The sequence below is a fragment of the Kogia breviceps genome, chromosome 11, assembly GCF_026419965.1.
Source record: "Kogia breviceps isolate mKogBre1 chromosome 11, mKogBre1 haplotype 1, whole genome shotgun sequence".
Classification (NCBI taxonomy): domain Eukaryota; kingdom Metazoa; phylum Chordata; class Mammalia; order Artiodactyla; family Physeteridae; genus Kogia; species Kogia breviceps.
In genome coordinates this window covers 12,224,952-12,240,115 of record NC_081320.1, presented here as the reverse complement: position 1 = coordinate 12,240,115, position 15,164 = coordinate 12,224,952, and the positions used below count along the sequence as shown (strand labels likewise).

General features: G+C 54.1%; 1 protein-coding gene across 4 annotated transcripts in view; it reads right to left on the bottom strand.

Annotated features, from left to right (window-relative positions):
• Nucleotides 1-14,586, bottom strand: part of PSD4 (pleckstrin and Sec7 domain containing 4) — a 38,085-nt gene extending 23,499 nt beyond the window's left edge. The window contains exons 1-4 of one of the 4 annotated variants that reach the window (XM_067007240.1): nt 4,608-4,728; nt 2,724-2,833; nt 2,145-2,226; nt 1,572-1,643 (exon numbers count right to left, since the gene is read on the bottom strand). In XM_067007240.1, coding sequence (XP_066863341.1) covers nt 1,572-1,643; nt 2,145-2,168 — 96 coding nt within the window. In that variant the 5' untranslated portion in view covers nt 2,169-2,226; nt 2,724-2,833; nt 4,608-4,728. Of the gene's footprint in view, nt 1-1,571; nt 1,644-2,144; nt 2,227-2,723; nt 2,834-4,607; nt 4,729-14,520 lie in introns of those variants that run through there. The other 3 variants (XM_067007241.1, XM_059079082.2, XM_059079084.2) reach the window with 3 other exon arrangements.
• Nucleotides 14,587-15,164: the final 578 nt, after the last annotated feature.

Sequence of the window (15,164 nt, the reverse complement as noted above, 5' to 3'; positions counted from 1 at the left end):
CGGTGGGCTCCCTCAGTCCCCCAGAAGTCAGCCCGGGATGTCCTATCTGGAGTGTGTACCTCTCTGTCTCCCTTTAAGCTTCCAACTCAGAAAACTGCTTCCTTTTGCCCTGGAAATGTTTCCTTCCTATGCAAAAGAGCAAAGGCTCCTGGCCCATCCAGGGATTTAGGAGGTGACCTGTCCTGTCCCTCAGCAGCCCTGGGCGGAAGCCAGGTTAAGGGTGCTGTCCCTGAGGACAGCTCCCGGAGCATCTCCGGTTTCAAGTTACAGGACAGACGCCGGCCTGAAGCTGGGGCCAGAGCACCCAAGGTACACGACTAGGGGCCACCCCACATCCTGCCCACACGGAAGGAGGCTTCATGCAAATGTGCAGAGAAACACACACACACACACACACACAGAGCTGGTGGTGAGAACGCTGAGGTGGGGTCAGCTGAGACTCAGGCAGAGACAGAGGATGGAGAGGGCAGAGAGGACGGGGTAGGGGCAGAGAGAACCAGGCGGCAGGGAGGATGGGGGAAGGGCGGGCAAAGAGGGCCACAGGGTCTCCAAGAGAAGCTACTGCCTGTGAAGGACAACAAGGCTCAGGACCAGTCTGCACCTCCCTCACCCCTTCTTGGATCTCCCCCTCCCACTACAAAGAGCCTAGAGCCTGGATTCTAATCCCTAGGCTGGTTCCTTATCCGTAGAGGAGGGAGCCCTGTGACGCCCTAAAGCCCTGGGAGACAGGCCTCCTGGCTAAGGCCCCTCAGTCCCCTGGAGTACTTATTATCAGCTGATGACAGGTCACCCTTCCCAGCCTTTTAGCACAGGAGTGACTCCACCCACAGGATCTCAGGCCCCAGCGTAAGGGGGCAGTGGCTGAGATGAACAATTACAACTAGAAGGCCTGACGGGGGCCTGACGGTGTCCCAAACAGGGAAGCCTTTGAGAGTGAGCTGGTCCCTGTTACCCAATAGGTCGACGGGCCTAAACCAGCACTGCCCAGGCCAACCAGCAAGCTGGGCCCCTCCCCTCAACCCGTCCTCCCTGTGGGGAACTGAAGTCAACACGGCGCTGGGAGCCCCGAGTCTGAGCTCCTATGGTGACCGCACCCAAAGCTGACCACCCCCCCCCCCCCCAAAGCCCCAGCCCAGATGGCTTCCTTCTCTCCAGGGTCGAGGGGTCAAGGCTCACTTGGGGCCTCTGGCCACATAAGCCCCCGCTGGGTACCAGTCACAGCAGCCACCACGGACCTGGGGAGGCTCACGGGAGCTTTAGGAGGGAGCGTCCTTGGCCACTTCATGACTGCGGACCCCCAGGGCCTCCGGGAAGGCTGGGGTACGTGGGAGCCAGAGCAGGAATCACAGAAAGGGCCAGATTGGGAGGGGCCGGTTGACGCAGGGGAGGAAGGGGAAGGATGGGGCTGCAGCCCAAGGCCGGGCGCACGGCAGGTGCCACACACAGGGGCCTACGGAGCCCTTCTTCCTGCCCACCTGCCCCGGCGGCCACCACAAGGGCCCACACGTCACTCTCCGCATCCCCGCCCTCCGAGCGCCCCCCCCCACCCGAAGCAGGCCCACCCTGCTCACCTCCAGAGGACCCGGGAAGGGATGCGTGGGCCCGGCCCCCCGGGAGCGGTCCTGCTGGCCCGTCCGTCTGGCCTGTGAATGGGGAACGTGGCGGCTGCAGCTTCCGACTTCCGCTCCCCTCACCACACTCACCCCCCTGCTGCCCCAAGGCCTCCGGGGCTCCCCAGCTGCACTGCACCTCACACTTCCTGCCCCGAGCCAAGAGCACCCGCTCCCAGGCCCGGCGCCTCTGGCCCCAGCCCCCTGCCCCTGCACCGGGGGTCCCCCACCCTCCGCGCAGCCCCAAATCAGGGGCCTGGGAGAAAGAAAGAGGAAGGCGCAGCGTCCTGGGCTGTGAGCACGCCCCGTCCCTCCTCCCTGACGTCCTGCCACCAGGTCCTTATCTCTGCCCAGCTCTCGGGTCCTGGCAGGGCACTCGGGAGGGACTCGGGAGGACCCTGGGGCTGGTGACTTCTCTTTTTCCCTCAATCTGTGTGTGGCTCTGTCTTATGGAGGTAATAATGGCAGCTGGTATGACTGTCCTGCAGTGACAAAGGGTTCCCCAATAGCCCCTGAGTCCCCCCTCTCACTTACATTATGAAGTGTTACGATATCCATTACATGGATCCAGAGGCAGGCTCAGAGAGGTTAAGCCACTGCCCATGGGGTGGCACAGCTGTGGTTAGAAATCACAAAGCTGTGGTTAGAACTCAGAGCATGTGACCACATGGACCGACTGTCATCCGTCCCCCAAGGCTGAATTCTCAACGTATGTCCGCAGGCCACAGGCCACAGGCGTCCAGGAGTCTGAGTCCGAGGCTGGGGGAACCAGACGCTCACCAGACTGTTCTGTCCTCCCTCCGCACAATCTATTCTCCAGCCTCAGTGACCACCAGCTTCCCTGCTGAGGGTCCAAAGACCCCGCCCCCCTCCCTGAACTCTAGTCCTCATAAATCCAACCGCCCAGAAGACTCCTCGACTTGCAAGGCCCATAATCCAAGGGCCTCAGACCCAGGCCGGCCTGGCCCACAGCGCACAGGGCGTGGCTCCAGCTTGAGCCTTGCTCCAGCTGCACCCCCCAACACACACACACACACACACACACACACACACACACACACGCACACGCACACGCACACGCACACAGCGAGGAGTCCACAGGGACATGCCTACCGGGCCTTTCTCTGGGCACCCAGAAGTCTGAGATTCTCTGCTTCCTGGACCCGTGGAACCTCTACTCCTGCCCCTCCCCGGGGACATCACTGCTCTGTGCAGTCCTAGACCTGGGGGGAGGGGGAGAGGCAGCGAGGGGGTGGAGAGGGCCTGGACCTGGGGGCAGGTCGACCCCCTCCATGCACGCGCGGTACCAAGCCAGGACAGGGGAGAGAAAGGGAAGGAGCTAAAGGCTTGGGGTGGCCTCTGCTGCCACATTCAGCAGAGGCTGTGAATCCTAATTCGGAGCTGGACCTCTAGGTCATCATCAAAGTGAGAGGCAGGAAAAGAGGACACACTTTATATAACAGTTCATCAGGTGCGGTGTCATAAACACTGACATATCCGAACACATCTTGGGGTGGGGGGGCCTCCGCTGATCCCTTTTCTGGGGCTTGCAAATGTTAGGGGCAGGCTTATCTCAAGGTCAGTGCAACACAAACCTGGTTCACTACCTTCCTCAAGCTGCTCTTCCTCCTGTGTGGAGCATTTTACAACACTTTGCCCAGCCAGGTAAACCAGAAACCTACAGCCGCCTCGGCCTAAACGCAAACCCTCCCTCAGGCCTCCAGCCTCACAGGGCGTCCGGCACGTGGCCACGGCTCAGTCAGCACCGGCCCCGTGCCATCCCAATGCGAGAAGCTGCTGACCCTCAAAAATAAAGCACAGGACCCCTGTCCTCAGGAGCTTCCAATCAAGTGACAGACAGAAAATAAACAAGCGAGGAAGTAATCAGTGTGTGATTATAAACTGTGATAAATGCTGGCAGGGGGATGGGACGGGGAGAGAGGAAAGCGAGCAGCGGGGAAAGTCGCTGTGAAGGGAGACCGGGGGCACCGTATCCCCATAAAGAGGAGCCAGCGTGGAAAGAGCGTAGGGTGGGCATTTTAGCTAGATGAAACTGCATGTCTCATTTCTTACCCGAGACCGGAAAGGTCTCCAGGAGTGAAGGGAACAGAAAGCCAGCCAGCATGGCCAGTGCGGCTGGCCTAGGGGAGTGTGGGAGAAGAGGATGGGGCCAGATCCCACGGGGTCCCCAGGGCTAAGCAGGGGAGTGACAGGTGTATTTATTTTTAAGGATCACCTGCTGCTGCATGGAGAACAGACAGTGGAGGGCTCGGTGAGAGCGGAGAGACCAGGCAGGGGCTCTGTGACAGTCCAAGGGAGGTGGGACAGTGGTTTGGGGGGGCCAGTAGAAATGGCAGAGGTGAGACAGAGGATGTGGGATCTATATCAGGGATGCTTTTGGTAGAATCTGCCACGTAAGTGATGAGAGAGAAGTCAAGGTCAACTTCTAGATTTCTGGCTTGAGCAACTTGGATGGGTAGTAATGGTATTTGCTGAAATGGGAAAGATGTGGGGAGATGAGGCTTCAGGGAGCAAACCAAGAGTTTCATTCTTTAACTATTAGGTTTGAAATTACGCTGATAGCAAATTTCTCAACTTAAGTGATAGAAGCCACAAGACGCTGGGATAAAATATTCGATGCAGTGATAGAAACATAACTGCCACCCCAGAATTTCACATATAATGAAAATATCTTTTAAGAACGAGGATGAGATAAAGACATTTTCTGATACATAAAATCTAAGAAAGTGTGATCTCAAACTAAAGAAAATTCTACAGGATACACTTTAGGAGGAAAGAAAATTCTCCCAGATTGAGGGTCTGAGATGTAAGAACAAATTATGAGCAAAGAGTGGTAAAGAGGCAGTAGACATTAAAACTGTATAAAGCAGTAACAATAATATATTGGAAGGTTAAAATAGAAAGATATAGTTTCAAAAATAAATAAATATTAGGTTTGAGATATCTGTGAGATACTCAAGCAGGGGTAGCTGGTACCTGGAGTTGACAGGAGGGGCCGGGCTGAAGAAAGGAGCTCCTACGTGACTCGCAGGAAGGTGGCCCACGCTGGGGGCTGGCGGAGCCTCCCCAGGAAAAGCCCTCAGAGGAGAACAGCAGGGGCTGTCAAGGAGGTAAGAGAAACAGCATGAGGGTGTGTCATCACCCAAGAAAGACAAGAGAGGAGAAAGATAACTTCAGAAGCAGGAAGTGGTCGGCTGTGTCAAACGCTACGGGAAAGTAGAGCAAGATAAGGAGCCAAGTGTCCGTCGAATGAGGCCACACGGAGGTTACAGACAAGCTGGGGGTGGGGGCTGGAGGCCCGACGGGGGCAGAAGCCAGGCGACCATGAGGTGAGGACTGATTAGGAGCAGAGGACAAGGGTCTTCCCCCTCCACTCCCGGCTCTGAACCCATCCCAGGGACCCTTGACATGCTGGGCTCCCTGGGGCTGAGATGTTGCAGGTCAGGCCGGGCACCAGCGATCGGCTTCCCCCCTGTATTTATGAGTCTCCATCCTTCCCCTGACTGTGAACTTCTCAAGTGGAGCAGGTTGTGCAGCAGAGGACCTGGCTCATAACTGCTCCAAAACCTTCCGATGAACGGATGAGTCAAAGCTGCGTCTTCTGACCCTCAATCACATCAAGCAGCACCGTGGGAAACGGAGTCTGCCTCTCCCCTCTCCTCCCAGGCAGCGGGTCTTATGCGTGTCTGGTGTGTGCATCTGGGGGGATTTGGGGTGTGGCCGGGCGGGGGGGCGCGGGGTTCCTGCTTACAGCAAACTCCTCGAAGAGACTGCCAGGCTCCTGCAGCCGCCAGCTCTGTTCTGTCCCCTAGCACTTTCACCTCCTTCCCAACATGCAAGGGGCAAAACTGGATCGGCGGGGGGAGGGGCCGGCGGGGGGAGGGGCGGTCCACAGGCAAGGAGGGCCTGCAGCTCACAGGGCGTGTGGTTCAGTGTAGGCAGGCGCAGGGCAACTAGCTCCTGCGCCCAGAGTCCCTGCTGGAGGTGAGCTTTCATCTCTGGTGCCCCCTCCCACTTCTGGGGGTCCCCGCCCACTGTCCCCTTCCCCAGGGCCCGGCAGACACGCAGCCTCCGGACCCAACTGCAGTCCAGGGGCAGGCAGCCTTGCCAGACAGCCCCTTCCTGCCTCCCTTGAGGTGAGTGACTTCCTGTTTGCCCGCAGCGGAAGCTGCTCGGCACAGGTGGGGAGTGGAGCCCACCTTCCAGGAGAGGAGCTCTGGGGCTTTCAGCACACAGCCTGCCCTCCTGAGGGGCAGAGGGGTGACGGGGGGGAGGCAGCAGAGGAAGGGAATGGGCACCCGACTTCTAACTACCTTGCACAGAGGGCCCCTAGGGGCTGACACCCACAAGGTCGTTTTCAAGCAGCATCTCCAAACCCTAGAGTCTGGGGTGGGGTTGGGGTGTTATGATCCCCATGCCGCAGAATAGATGAGGAGTCCGAGGGTCAGAGCAGCCTCTCAGGCTGGACTTGAACCCAGGACTGCCAAACCACATGCACTTTCTGCTACACCCCGTTGCCATTTACACGCTGCTGATAAGAAGGTGCAGGATTGCTCTCCAAGCGAGCAGCGCTCCTCACGGCCCAGCCTGAACTCATTTCTACAACACGGAGCTCATGAAAACTCCAACAGTGATGGGACTCACTGCCATCGTTCTGGGGGTCCCGGCTGCCGGGCCAGGGGAGGGCCGAGGCCAGAAGCACCTCGACGGGCCCCCATGTCCCTGAATTTGTCACTGTAGAGGTTCTGTCCTTTAGGGAGGCCTGGGAGTAAGGCAGCCACCTACTCCTTCCTTCAGAAAATGCCCTTTTCCCTCTTATAGCTCTCAGGCCTCCACAAGCCTGGGCCCTCAGGGAGGACAGACAGGAGGACACCTGCCTTCCTAAATATTCCTCTGCCAGAGTAGATGGTGACAGTCCCACTGGCCAGCAGCTGGGAGGGAGGGCCAGGGTGAGGGCTTCTGGGGACTGAGCCCATGGCAGGGGTCACTGGTGCCCCTCCCTAACACCTGTGGTCTTAGACTGGGAGGGAGAGGTCTCCCAGAGGCAGGGCAGTGAGGACAGGGACCACAGGCCAGCGGTAGCACCATCGCCAACCGCCCTACACACACGGGCACCAAGGCTGCCCGTGTTTTCCTGGGCAAGGGCCGGAAGCGATTATTATGAAAGTGAGTGACAAGCCTCTATCTCTTGCACTTGGCTGCCCAATCCCACGGTGGGTACAGTAACCTTGGAAGGCGTCCCTACCCAGCCTGTGGACAGGCCACCACTCCCTGGCCTTCTTATTCCGGCCCCAGCTGCTCTCTCCCAAAGCCACCCTGTATTTTCAGATTAGCATTTTCCCTGCAGCCACCTGTCACAGGTCTGTCCTTCTAAGGTAAGCAGAGAGTAGGGCTCTACAGTTATTCACATCTGTCCTTGAGCCCCCTGGGCACCCAGAAGATGCTTACAAACATCTGTTGAAATACATGTGCACTAAGATACTTATAAAAGCAAAAATGCTCACCTCCTCAGCATCCACCAGGAACCAGATAAATAAATTATGATAGAACCATAGAACCATAGAGCAAACCTCAGCAACCCTTAACCGCCTTGGTTTTGAAGAGTATTTCATGAAGTGGAAAGATTCTCATGGCATATCATTAAGTAAGAAACTTGATTATATATTCAGCACGGTCTCAATTTTTTTAAAAATGTGTGTATTTAGGCAATGAAATACCAAAACACTGGTTGATGGCGGCTATCTAGGTGTGGTAACAGTAGACATGATGTTAAGTTCTTTATGTGTTTTTGGTGTCTACCTGCTGTTTAAAAATAAATACGTATGTACCCCAAAAACAAACAAATAAATAAATATGTATGATGTTTGTCATCAGCAAAAATAAATTAAATTTGTCGAATTAAATAATGATTGCATTTCCCCGCTCACTTTAAAGACTGGGAGGTTCTTTGCCAACCCCCCTACCCACCAGGTTGCCAGTGGGCTACCAGAGTGAGACGGGGGCGGGCCTAAGAGGGCCTGCATGGGTATTTGTTGTTTCTGACCCCTCACTGCTACCCCAGCTCAGCTGGATGCAGGGTGACCTCTCTGATGTTGGTGTAGGGACCTACTCGGAGCCCCAGAACTGGGATGCAGACATTTGAGATTTGACAGTTACAGTAAGAAGCCTTCTCAGGGCTTTCCTTATCTGACTAAAAGCAGCCAATTCTGAGAAATAAGGCAGCGGTAAGTTCCTTCTGCAGGGCAGATCTACTCCCAGAAGGGAGAACTCAATAAAATCTACCCGGAACCCCTTCTCTAGGAGAGATTTATGGCCCAGAAGGAGACTGCAAAAACACTCACACCTGTAGAAACCAACATTATCACTACTTTGTCATTTCTCATTTGTTCTAAAAACCCATTTGTCTTTGGAAAAGAAACCTATTTGTTCTTCCCAGAGAAGGCTTTTTCTCCGTGCTCCCTTTCCCCTACTAATTTAGGTACATAAGCCTCTAAACCTTTAACAAGCCAGCTACTTCTCTGACTGGCTCCCACGTGCAGGCCAATAAACCTTTTTCTACTGTTAATCTTTTGCCAGTTTAATACGCAGAGGTCCCAGTGACAAAATCTTAGAGGGTAGAGGAAAAGGTTTATTTCCCCCTCTCCCACATAGCGAAGATTATCTCCTCCATGAATCCACTAATCTAAAGCTGTGTTTGCCTAAGTAGGGCATATGGTACACATAATAAACATTTTTAATAGTTAAGCATGTATTTGAATATGCATTAAAAAAAAACCACGATTTCACAGATATTGTTGCTAAGGATCACGCTAGAGTAAATAATGCCTAGTTCATGTTGTCTTTTTCAAATTGTGTGTATTCAAGGAAAAATATGAAATAAAATAGTATAGGTGGAAAACACTTCTGTCAAAAATCATGACAAGCTATGTAAATGAGTGAGCTGAATCCAACCTTTCAAGCAGTTACTCTTTTGGAGGAAGACGGGGCGGGGTCGAGGGTCTCCCTTATAATGCTAATTAGCCTTCATCAGTCATTGACTGATGAACAGGAAATTCAGGTGCACAACAGGGGGAAAAGCAAGGCTCTGGTGTTACATAAAAAAGAGAACAGGTGGGCTCCCCTGGTGGCGCACAGGTTCGATCTTGGGCCAGGAAGATCCCACATGCCGTGGAGCAACGAAGCCCGTGCGCCACAACTACTGAGCCCGAGTGCCACAACTACTGAGCCCACGTGCCACAACTACTGAAGCCCGTGCTCCGCAACAAGAGAAGCCACCGCAATGAGAAGCCCGCACGCCACAACTACAGAAAGCCCGCATGTGGCAATGAAGACCCAACACAGCCAAAAATAAAATAAATAAAAGTTTTAAAAAAAAACTTTATTAAAAAAAAGAGAACAGGTATATGCTGACATTGCAAAGGAGGGAGACAAAACTCAGAGGGGGTTTTGTCTGGGCCCACCCCACCCCCAAAAGGTCGGTGTTACCCTGGGGAGGCTCACACATGAGCCTGCCCAGAGCAACAAAGCCCTTGGCTGCCCGGTGCCCTCTCTGTGCCAGCTGGAACAGATCATGTCTATCAACAGTTGCCCACAGGGACAGAGCGGGCAGTCTGGCTTGGCAGCTTCCAGCAGGAACAGCCCTGGGGCCCCGAGCTCCTCCCCGGGGAGAGAGCCCGCACACCTTTGCTTCCGGAGGCCTTTTCTCTCCTGTCTGCCTCAGCCCTTCCACTCATCCTCCAAGGGAACTCTGAGAGATGCCAGGAAGGCAGGGACCCCTCGTTGGCCGTCCTTGTTTACAAGGACCCCCGCCCCACCCCTGCCCAGGTTCCCAGGCTGAGAGGATGCTTTCCTGAGATTGCGGAGCCGGCAAAGGGCAGCGTTCGAAGGTGCATCCGTGCCTCCTTGCTGGTCCAGCCTGTCCATCCACTTCTCAAGCCTGTTCATCCCCAACCCAGGGCTTTGTTCCAGTGGGGCCTCTTTTGTCCTTAATGCTCTCCCATGGTGACCTCACCCACTGCCACACGTTCATCTCCTGCCCACTCGCTGAAGGTTCACGAACACCGCCCCCCACCAGCCCGGGGTCCTAAATGCCAATGAAATCCTTTAGCCAGGTGAGCAGGACTTCATAATCAATAGGTGCCTGATAGCCTGTCCACGCGCGCCCGCGAGCATGCCTCCCCCTGCCCCCCTGCCCCGTGCCCAGCCCTGCACACTCCGGGTCCTGTCTGCGGCGTCGCACGTGCCCCGTTTCCCAAGATAGCAGGCCCCCTTCATGCCTCCAGCACCCAGGCCTGCTGGTCCTCCCTCCCCGGCAGCCCCACTTCTCCTCACCTACCTGGAGAACCCCAGGGACCTCCTGCCTCTCGGGCTCCTGTCCACAGTCCATCCCAATTCTCCTCCAGGAGATCACTCCTGCCCTTGAAAATCCTTCCTGGCTGACCCCCACCCCACTACCTCTCCTCATTGTCTTTAGGGAGAACGCAACACGGGCATCTGAGGCCCCCGGCCCCTCCTAGGACCACACACACCCAACCCTGAAGCACACCCCCAGTCTATGGGGCTCCCCTGAATAGTTCCTGGAAATTTCACACGTTGGCGTGTCCTCATGCTGTGCTCTGTTCCCTTCCCCAGCCTCCTTTCCACCTATCCAATCCTCTTCAACCTCCAGGGCTCACCCCCATCATGCCATTTCTCCAAACAAGCTCTCTAGACCAAGCCAGTAAGAATCAACCGTTGTGATAATTCCCTAATTCCAACCGCGGAAAGCAGTGCAGCGATCAGAAGCAACAAACCGAACGTCCAGGGAGCAGCCAGATAAATCTTCTTTAAAAATAGCACCGGGGCTTCCCTGGTGGCGCAGTGGTTGAGAGTCCGCCTGCCGATGCAGGGGACGCGGGTTTGTGCCCCGGTCCGGGAGGATCCCACATGCCGCGGAGCGGCTGGGCCCGTGAGCCATGGCCGCTGAGCCTGCGCGTCCGGAGCCTGTGCTCCGCAACGGGAGAGGCCACAACAGTGAGAGGCCCGAGTACCGCTAAAAACAACAACAACAACAAAAAATAGCACCGGGTTTAAAAGTAAGATCATGATTTGTAGCACAGTACAACATATGTAAGTTTAAAATACATGCATATATAAATCAACATCATATATTTCTCTAAAATAGTCCAGATCCCAGGATAAACGTATCATAAATATATCAGAGTAGCTGCTGTGCACAAAGGTAGGGAAGATGGCGAAGGTCAGTCAGTGGGACTAGAGTTGAGGGATGGAGAGAAAATCATCATAAGACCCCCTGTAATTCAATAACAACAAGACAAAAATCCAAGTTAAATCATAGGCCAAGGACATGAACAGTCCACAGAAAGAGAAAGACGAAGGGCTTAAAACATACAGGAGACTCACAACGCCGCTCACTATACATACCTATTAAAACGACAACGAGATGCCATTTTTTTGGTCTGCCAAATTGGCAAGAACAGTTTATAACACCAAGCCGGCATCAACTGAAATCTAAAATACACAGAGCCTTTCAATCAGTAAGTACACATGTATGGATTTCTCCTAATGAAACAGTCACAGAAGTGAGCAAAGATGTAGGTACAAGTATCCTTAATGCATACTTGTCTATCACAGCAAACAGATGAAAATGGGGAAAACAATGTAGAAGACCATAAAGGAACAGCTAGATAAATATGTTAAATCCATTCAGTGAGATATGACACATTTATTTTAAAAGGATGAAGCACATCTATATGTCTTGAATCTGAATAAGCACATTAAGTTAAAAAAGAAGGGGGGTGCAGTACAAGGTACAGACCTGAGTATCCTTTTTTTAAAAATTTTTGCGGCCACCTGCACGGCACGTGGAACTTCCCCAACCAGGGATCGAACCCCCATCCCCTGCCGTGGAAGCGTGGAGTCTTAACCACTGGACTATCAGGGAAGTCCCAGACCTGAGTATTCATATTCTTAGTATTTGTGTAAAAAAAAAAAAAAAGAAAGAAAAGAAAAAGTATAATATGTATATGCTCATTTACAAATAGAACATATGTCTGCAAGTATTCTCAATTGCCTCTAAAGAAGATTGGGAATCAGAGGACAGGAGAAGGAAGGAGATTTCTCACTGTGTTCCTTAAGGGCTGTTTGAACTAGCACTTGTAAAAAGATTTTTAACACAGGCAAGTAGTACCTTTCAAAATATTTTTAAAAGGACTTTTAACCCATGCAAATATTATCTGAAAAAGCAGAAAAGAAGTGGAATGCACCCATAAGTCCTGCTGTCTCCTCTCTAACCAACCCCTGCTGCGAGGCACCCCGGAGACCCTTTCTACTGCAGACAAACATCCCTTCAGCCAAAACCTCTCTCTCTTTCAGAGCACTTGGCTCTGCAAACTGCACCACTTGATTATAAATCCTGATTCTTCACTTACTAGCTGTGTAAAAGTGGGCAACTTTCTTATTCTCGCTGGGCCTCAGTTTTCTCATCTGTGAAACGGGCTGGTCCATCCATCACAGACGTGCTGTGAGAATGATTTGTGTTGGCACGTGAAGTGCTCAAGAGAGCCTAGCATATAGTACGTGCCCGAGATCCTCTCCTGTTTTCCTTTTAAGTCTACTAATGAGATCATTCTTTTGAAAAACAGAAGATTATTGGAATTTTCCTAGAAGGCAACAGTTTTTCTCCCCATATCAAGTCTTTACTGATTTGGAAAACTTGGTGTGTACCTCCACTTTGGCCCATGTTGTTGGGTGGATGCTGGGTATAAGGAAAGCAAGCGATAGCTCTCCCGCCAAGAGACACGTTCTCCATCTCTGGTGATCGCCTGTTCCCCTACTAGTGTAAACCTCCAGGTCTGACCCTGAGTTTTCTTGGGAGTACGTAAATCTTCCTGCCGCGGCAGTTGAGAGCATCACCTGCTTTCCTGGATACCTCCAGTCAGCCCCGCCCCTGCCTCCTCTAATGAGAGCCTCAGAGATGTCTGCTCACCTCGCAGAGCCACCATGGCCTCCTTCCTGTTCAGCAATGCCCAGCCTGCTCCAGCCTCCTTCACGTCTCAGGGCCTTTGCACTTGCCGTTCCCTGTGCCTGGAATGTTCTTCCCCCAGCTATTCACACGACTGTGTCTTGTCTACATCCAGCTCCTCGGCACAGCCCGTCCTGACCACCCTATCGAACCCAGGAGGTCCCCTCACCTTCTAACCCCTTAAGCTGCTTTGCTTTTGTTCATAGCATTTATCTGACATGACATGAAAATTGCTGTTACTGTTACTGTCCATTTCTCTCCACCAGAAAATAAGCTCTAGAGAGGAAAGGCTGTCTCGTTCAGTGATGTATCCTTAACACCCTGAATAGTGCCTAACATATGGGCCCTCAGTATTTGTTGAATGAATGAACAAATGATCGAGTCAACAGGATATGTCTTCTGGGGAAGCTTAAAGCTCCACCTCAGATTTAAGCCTCCCAACAAGAAGGACACTCTCAGGAGCCCACAGGGGGGCTACTCACCACTCATCCTTTATTCACTGATCCCTTGTAGGCAGCTCATAAGTCCCTGTTCATGGTCACAGAGGACATCCTATCCTGTGCCCCCAGAATTTGAGGGCCTGAAGATGGCACCATTTTCCCACCTCATTTAGAAAGCCTGCTTGCTACCCTTTCTAGCTCAGGGCCGAGTTCTCTGATTTGTTTCAGGGTCATGCCCATCATCGGCCTGTTTTGTTTTGTTTTACAGCACTTAATCACTCTCTGAACTGATGTGATTCATTTGCTTACTTGCTTATTTTCTCTCTCCCGCAATTCATGTAAACGAGAGCAGCTGTATTCCCAGCACCTTCATGCCTGATTAGTGGTTGGCACTCAGTAAATATATGTTGAATGAATGGATGGATGGATGAATGAATGAATGAATGAATGACCCTTCTTCAGAACCCTCACATAAAGGAAGAAAGAAATGAATCACTCAGCACAATCTGCTGTCTAAACCTGACCTTGACGTTTCTTATGTAGAGGGGCTCGGAGACATCCAATTAGTTGCTAATTACATCCAATCAGCTCTGCGCCAGGGGAAGGGCTGGGTTAATGAGGTTCAGGGGCAGGTGGCGCCCCCAGCCGCCCGGGCCTTCACGTTGATGCTGCCCACCTGACCTAGACAGGCAGGCAATGGACACAAGGGCCTGGGTCAGCACACTTAGCAAAGTGGGAAAAAAACACCGGCAAGGAACTCACAGCCCTGGCTCCACTGTTTTACTGAAAGAAGCTAAACTCAAACCTAGAGCCTGAAAGAACCCTAGAGGGGAAAGTGAGTTTGTCTGCTGAGCAGACACTGTTTACCTTCTTAGGAACCTCTGGTGTTTTCTGACCAGACACACCCAGAAGGGCCAAGGAGAGGGGCCAGCATCCAAGGGAGTGGGGAAGAGCTGGGTTCTCCTCCATCCCAGGGCGCTCCTGGCGAGGGCAGCCTGCCAGACTGGCCAGGCTCCCAGCAAGCAGGGAGCAGGGAGGAGGGCCCCGCCGGGTCACCGGCCTAGGGGCCACTGAGGCCAACGGGAGATAAGGAGTTGGGCCCTCGGGGTCGCCCAGGTCTGACGCTGGATGGTTTTAAGGGCTCTTCCTGCAACCAGGTGCACCCCGCCCGGCTGGAGGAGCCTATGGAGCCACCGCACCCCAGGCCGGGCAGTATGACTCTCCCAGTGAGCGTCCCCCTGCTGTCGGTGGCCCCACCCCCTGATGCGGTTGAACGCTGAGGACCCCACCAGCCTCACTCGCTCTCGCCCCTCGGAGCCTCTTCCCGCTCTCCCCGGCTGCGCAGATGCTCCCTCGCTCGGCGGCGCCCCCAGTGCGCGGCACGCTCTCCGCAGCGAGGGCGGCCCGGGGCCCCACCTGCCCTTACCAGTGTCCCGCTGGGCTCCTGCTCCGGCCGCCCGGCCGCCCGCCCGGGCGCCCCATGGCCCGGAGCCCAGGCGCGGGCCGCGGACGGCGGGGAACGCGGGGCGGCGGCTGCGCGGGGGACCAGGCCGGTCCAGCTCCGGCGCGCGGCTCGCGCGAGGCGGCACTGGGTTTCCGGCGGGGAGACGGAGGGCGGTGGCCGGGCTGGCGGCGCGGGGCGGGGCGGGCGAAGCCGTCCGACTGGTCTGACGGCGGCGGGCGGGCGCCTCCTGCACGACCTGCGCTGTCCCCGTTGGGCCGCCGGCGCCCCGAGCCCTCTCTCCGGTGTCTTCCTCCAGCTCGGAAACCAGCCGGAAGCCCAGGCCAGCCCCAGACGGGTGCACGCCCCGAGCCGGGTCAAAATCCGAGTCCCTACAAACCCATTCTGTGCCAGTTCTTTCGTGGGAGCAAGAAAAAATTGCATTATTTGAGCTCAGAATTTCAGCTGTCTGTAACTGTTGACTTACAGACAACTGGTGAACTTTCGCTAGCTGGTTTGGGGATCGGTGGCTTGGAGGCAAATAGTTGTGTCTTGAAACTTCAATTAGTTTTAGCAAACATGTCCTCAGACGTAGTGATATTGGCAAGAAGCTCTTGTTTCTTAATGTC